This window comes from Naegleria gruberi (assembly GCF_000004985.1).
Source record: "Naegleria gruberi genomic scaffold NAEGRscaffold_152, whole genome shotgun sequence".
Lineage (NCBI taxonomy): Eukaryota > Heterolobosea > Eutetramitea > Acrasida > Naegleriidae > Naegleria > Naegleria gruberi.
In genome coordinates, this window is record NW_003163183.1 from 4,125 (window position 1) to 10,113 (window position 5,989).

General features: G+C 32.7%; 2 protein-coding genes across 2 annotated transcripts in view; one reads left to right on the forward strand and one right to left on the reverse strand.

Moving 5' to 3' along the window:
• Positions 1 to 1,065: 1,065 nt before the first annotated feature.
• Positions 1,066 to 3,325, reverse strand: NAEGRDRAFT_82333 (uncharacterized protein; the record flags this gene model as incomplete). The annotated part of the gene is made up of 1 exon (XM_002668604.1): positions 1,066 to 3,325. The coding sequence occupies one exon, from the start codon at positions 3,323 to 3,325 to the stop codon at positions 1,139 to 1,141; it is 2,187 nt and encodes a 728-aa protein (XP_002668650.1). The 3' UTR covers positions 1,066 to 1,138.
• A 782-nt stretch (positions 3,326 to 4,107) lies between these two features.
• The window catches only part of NAEGRDRAFT_76433 (uncharacterized protein), a gene marked incomplete at both ends in the record, with an annotated part of 5,672 nt that continues 3,790 nt past the window's right edge, over positions 4,108 to 5,989 (forward strand). Inside the window, 4 exons of the mRNA XM_002668603.1 lie at positions 4,108 to 4,345; positions 4,722 to 4,970; positions 5,015 to 5,032; positions 5,070 to 5,978. Of these exons, the coding sequence (XP_002668649.1) occupies positions 4,108 to 4,345; positions 4,722 to 4,970; positions 5,015 to 5,032; positions 5,070 to 5,978 (1,414 nt within the window). The remainder of the gene's footprint in view (positions 4,346 to 4,721; positions 4,971 to 5,014; positions 5,033 to 5,069; positions 5,979 to 5,989) is intronic.

Below are 5,989 nucleotides of genomic sequence, written 5' to 3' on the forward strand. Positions count from 1 at the left end.
TTTATGAAATATTACTGAAAATGTCAGATGAAAAGAAGAAAATGTCACTTGTCGGATTGGTTACTGTCTTTATAGTTTGCAGTAGCTTATTCATTTTGACAGTTGCTTGTCTATGCTCAACCATTGTCCCAATTGAAATTCAAAACTACATACGTGTCATTTGTCTAATTTTGACATTAATTGCCTTAATAATTTCATGGTCAATTCTCTTTGGATATTCAATGAAAATTTATCTTCTCTTATCCAAATATAGAAAGATTAATGTGATGAGATTCAAATTTTCACAATATTTATTACTGTTAATTGTGTCCATTTCGTATTTGTTATACGAAATGATTTCAGAATTTGGATTTGCGACTGAACTTTATGTTTTTGAGAATTTGTGGACAATTTTGTTTAAACATCGAATTGGAAGTTATGTGATTGGATTTTCATTGTGGGGAATGACCTATGTCTTATTTTCAAAACAATACTTTGAGGAATGTTATGCAAGATTTTGGAGAAAGAAATGAGACGAAAGTTTTACAAAATTAAAAATAAATTTCAAAAACAAAAAAAACAAAACTTTCCTTTTAGCTTTTAACCACGCTAAGCTGTAATCATATTAACAACATCATGGCAGCGACCAACAACAACACTGCTCATTCACCAAACTTTGAACAAATAGATAAAGATTTAGACCGCCTTCTTTTCCTTTCATGCAACCATGTTGAGAATAATAACAACAATAACCTAACTTTACACTCCATCACAACTCGTATTAATTCTGATCAACATCCTGAACACGGCCATCATCATAATGATCATGTTCATCATCATCAACAATATCCAGCCGATAGTAGACATTTAATAACAACTTTAACAAGAACAACATTAGCACGAGATGGAGGAGGACCAGTACTTGGTTTTCCATTCGTCGACAAGGCTAGCAACATGTATAATAATAATACCGAGCAGACCAGGAATTTTAATTGAAGCCTTTCATGTATGCGCAAAGTCCAAGACTGTGCGTTTGGGGCTGAGGTTTCTTGGTCTGATTGGTGGTGTATTCTAACAGATTATGTTGTAAATAAAAGAAATGTTTTAATATAGAATGTTCTGCAAAATTAAGTTGTAATAATATCTATCCAAAATAAGCTCAAAAGTCCTGTGAAAACTTGAAGAATATTTCTTGCCAAACTTTTTCAGGTAATTTGGAAATTTCGGTGCGATCTCTGAAAAGTTGTTTTCCATTGACCATGCTAAATGTGACAATCTCTCCCATAAATTGCTCAAATATTGGATGATCAAGATATTTTTCACATGCTTTAAGCATATTAAAGTAATTATCAATGGATAGATTAAAGTTATTCTTGCAATAATCGATTACATATTGAATTTCATGTTTCGTTACCATTTCAAGTAATCCAATAATTTTAACATCATCAATGTCAATTGAAATTCCATAACAATATTTGATCACAATTTCCAATAATTCTAAATCTTCTGATTCGTCAGGTGTGAATATTCCATCATCACTCAAATCACTGAAACAAGATCCACTGTCAAATAATGCATTAAACAATGTGCTAAATGAAGTCAATATAGTTTTGTGACAATATAAGTATTTGTCTTGTCCCATTTTGATTTTTACATCACTTGTTTTCTTGTCATTATATAATGATTCAATTATTTGTGGCTCAGTTTCAATTGTTTCCTCAATATTAATTGCAGTTGGTTGAGTAATGATCATTTTTGAAAAAATGGCAGTAGCATTTCTCATAATTATTGGAAGAGTTGGTAATAAAGTGTTTCCTTTTTTGGTCCTCATTTGAACAACAGCATATTCAATACAATAGTTATTCAAATGATCAAGAATGTAATTTTGAACATTGAATTCCTCATTGCAAATTTTGAGTAAATTTTCAATTGTTTCCCATTTGAAAGTAAGATTTTCTAATGTGAGTGAGTTCACAAATTCACTTGTCAATGATCTTTTCAAATCAATAAATTCACCATTCTTGAATAAACCCAAAATGAATAAAACATCCAACATTTCTTCTTTGTTAAACTTTACCTTATTCTTATCATATATCAAAGAATCAATTAATTTTTGAATAATTTCTTGTTGTGATGAACTCATCAAACAAAGTATCTTTTCATTATTCAAAATGCCACAAAATTTTGGTGAAATTTTGTCAATGAGTGGAATGAATCCATAAATTGGCAATCCAAATAATTCATCTCTTGAATGTTTTTTCAAGTTATGAAATTCTATTTTAGAATACAAGCTACTATTTCCAAAATGAGGATACATTCTAATATCAAAAGGTGAATCACCACTGAATCCAGCAGTTCCATTTCCAGCAACTGTTACAATATTTCCATTTTCTAATATTTTTCTAATTCTATGATTACCATACTCAGCAATATAAATTTCATTATTTGATGAAACAAAAACACCAGCAGGACTATTCAGTTGTGCATTTGTTGCAAGACCATTATCGCCACAAAATCCATAAGGTCCATTTCCAGCAATTGTTACAATATTTCCATTTTCTAATATTTTTCTAATTCTATGATTAATTTGATCAGCAATATAAACTTCATTATTTGATGAAACAAAAACACATCTAGGAAAATTCAGTTTTTCTTTTGTTGCAAGACCATTGTCACCACTGAATCCAGCAGTTCCCTTTCCAGCAATTGTTACAATATTTCCATTTTCTAATATTTTTCTAATTCTATGATTATCATAATCAGCAATATAAATTTCATTATTTGATGAAACAAAAACACCAGCAGGACTATTCAGTTGTGCATTTGTTGCAAGACCATTATCGCCACAAAATCCATAAGGTCCATTTCCAGCAATTGTTACAATATTTCCATTTTCTAATATTTTTCTAATTCTATGATTAATTTGATCAGCAATATAAACTTCATTATTTGATGAAACAAAAACACATCTAGGAAAATTCAGTTTTTCTTTTGTTGCAAGACCATTGTCACCACTGAATCCAGCAGTTCCCTTTCCAGCAATTATTACAATATTTCCATTTTCTAATATTTTTCTAATTCTATGATTATCATAATCAGCAATATAAACTTCATTATTTGATGAAACAAAAACACCAACAGGACCATTCAGTTGTGCTTTTGTTGCAATACCATTATCACCACTGAATCCAGCAGTTCCATTTCCAGCAATTGTTACAATATTTCCATTTTCTAATATTTTTCTAATTCTATGATTACCATAATCAGCAATATAAACTTCATTATTTGATGAAACAAAAACACTCTCAGGAGAATACAGTTGCGCACTGGTAGCAAGTGAAGACATTTTTTTAATTGTAATCTGAACGGAAAAAACAAAATTCAAAGGTTGAAAGGTGAATTTGACAACTTGTTAATAATACCACTTTAGCAACAGGAATGAAGAACATGGCTGGCAAGAAACTAAACAGAAGCCTGCATATTGTTCATTCACTCCGATACTTTACCAGCTTTGATGTAGCGTGATGATAACGAACAATGTTTAATAATGGTAAGGAGTGAGGTTTCAAGGATTTTTTTCCCGCCTTCTTTTTCTTTTGTTTTTTTCATCACTTCCTTTCGCGAAGTACAAAGCCACGTTGTATTGTGCTGACTGGCTGTTGGTAAAATGTTGTTGATGAATCTTCCTTTCTACATTACAAAAGCGTACAGTCCATTACCATCTCTACTAAGGAAATGAATATCCTTAACTAATTTCTTGATGGAAATATTATTGCAAAAGGCATTCATGAAGCATTGTAATATATACTACCAAGTACCACTGGCTACGAAAAAAATGTTAGTAAAAAAGAAAGTGATTATGTACTAACAATTGAGTTTTGACTTTTTGCTGACGTTAGATAAAAAAGCCCTTCTTCATTGAGTTTGCAATATCTTACCGTGTTTCAACGCATAGTGTTGATACTTCTTTTCCAGGACATGGTTTCCCATTCCAACCCAACACTTTTTCTGTACTGGAACATATCTCTCAATTTCACACACACCAAGTTTAGTTTTAATCGTTTCCTACTAGTAGCGAAGAAAAAAAAAAAGTTTAAAAGTCGAAAGTCAACAACCACTACTTCCAATATGTTATTTCGTTCAACACTTGTTCAATTATTGGTGGTGCTGATGTTATTATCGCTCCAACTAATCGCTCATTTATTTCTAGTTCATGCACAAAAGAGTAGACCAGTTGAGTATTCTCTTGAAACTATATTGGGAGGACAAATTGGAGATGGCATGAAGGCAACCAATGTTGGAATGTATAGACCTTATGGATTGGCAGTTGACAAGAAAAACGGTAATATTTATTATGCAGAATCGGGTATGGAATTTCACATTATTTTGCTGGAGCACCAAATTACCAAGCAGGTGTTGGTTCAGATAGTTTGGCTTTCGCCAATGATTCTCTGACTAATCCATATGGAGTAGCAATCAATTCGAAAGGTGAAGTTTTCATTACCACTACCAGGTAAGCTATTAAAAACTAGTGTAGCGATTCTTGCTTATTGCCTATGGCGGACTGATGTGGGGATGTATCCGAAGTAAGTGGCGGAAAAGTTAACACAGACTGAAACCAGTGGCGGTACACCAGTTTTTGCTTGGGTGATTGAAGCTTATCTGGTAGTGTGGATTGATGAATAGAGTGAAGAAGGTTTTTTTCAACTCAACTATTAATGAGTTCAATATGATTACAATAGCAGGAGGTGGATCTTTGACGACAAGTGGCGTTCCTGCACTTTCGGCTAGATTATCCTATCCTGTGTGTATTGCAGTTTCGCCAAAAGATGAAATTTTCATTTGTGATAACAATAATATTAGAAAGATTGTGAATGATACCTTTTATAATGTTGTTGGAAATGGACAACTTGGAAATAGTCCAGATGGCACGCCAGCTGTCACTGCTAGTATTAAAACTGCATATGGAATTGCTTTTCATCCAGTAACAGGTAAGTTTATTCTACACACTGACAGTATTTCTAATTTTTAAAAGGTGAGATGTACTTCTCTGGTAAGTTTTATTCGAAACTATTTCTAATATTGTTAAGATATAAATAATAATGTGATTCGTTACGTGGCAAGTAATGGAACATTATTGACCTACGTCTCTATTGTTTCTCCTGGAGCGATTGTTTTTGATTCGAATGGTAATTTATTTGCTCTCAGCTTGACAAAAGGTCAAGTTATCAAAATTTCTAATGGTGTTAAAACTGTCATTGCCAACAATGCAGGAGTTGTTGGATTCAGCGGAGATGGAGGTAGTGCTCTCAATGCTCGTTTTACCTATCCATCTGGATTAGCTCTTTATGGAAATAGTTTATATGTTTCAGATTTTGCTGACTATAGAATTAGAAAAATCGACTTGGTGCTTGGAAATATTAATACAGTTGCAGGAGATGGCTCAATAAGATATCAAGTACTTTCAGGAAATGTTTCGAATATTTCACTTTTGAATCCAGTATCTACATTTTATAATTCTAAAAGAGATGAATTGTTGGTAGTGGATAGTTCAGTTGGAGTTGTTTTAAAACTTAATTCAGTTGCTAATTATGGAAATTCATTGGTTGACCGTGTGGCTGGAACTGGAATTATCGAATTGGACACTGATGGAAAATTGGGAAATTTAACTTCGCTTTATACTCCCATTTCAGTTACTCAATCAGAATCCTCAAGTGATATTTACATTGGTACCACTATTGGAATTAAGAAACTAACCGATTCTAATAAGCTTATTTCATCTTTTGCTGGTTCACAAGCTTATAGCTCTGGAGATGGATATCCAGCTACTGCAGCTAGATTGTCAAGCCCAGAAGGAATAGCAATCTCAACAAGTGGTGAAGTTTTCATCAGTGATAAGGGCAGTCACACTATTCGAAAGATTGATTCGAAAGGTGTCATCTCCAATGTAGCAGGAACTGGTTCAGCAGGATATGTAGATGGACCAGCATTGAAGCCAAGTTAAATGGAC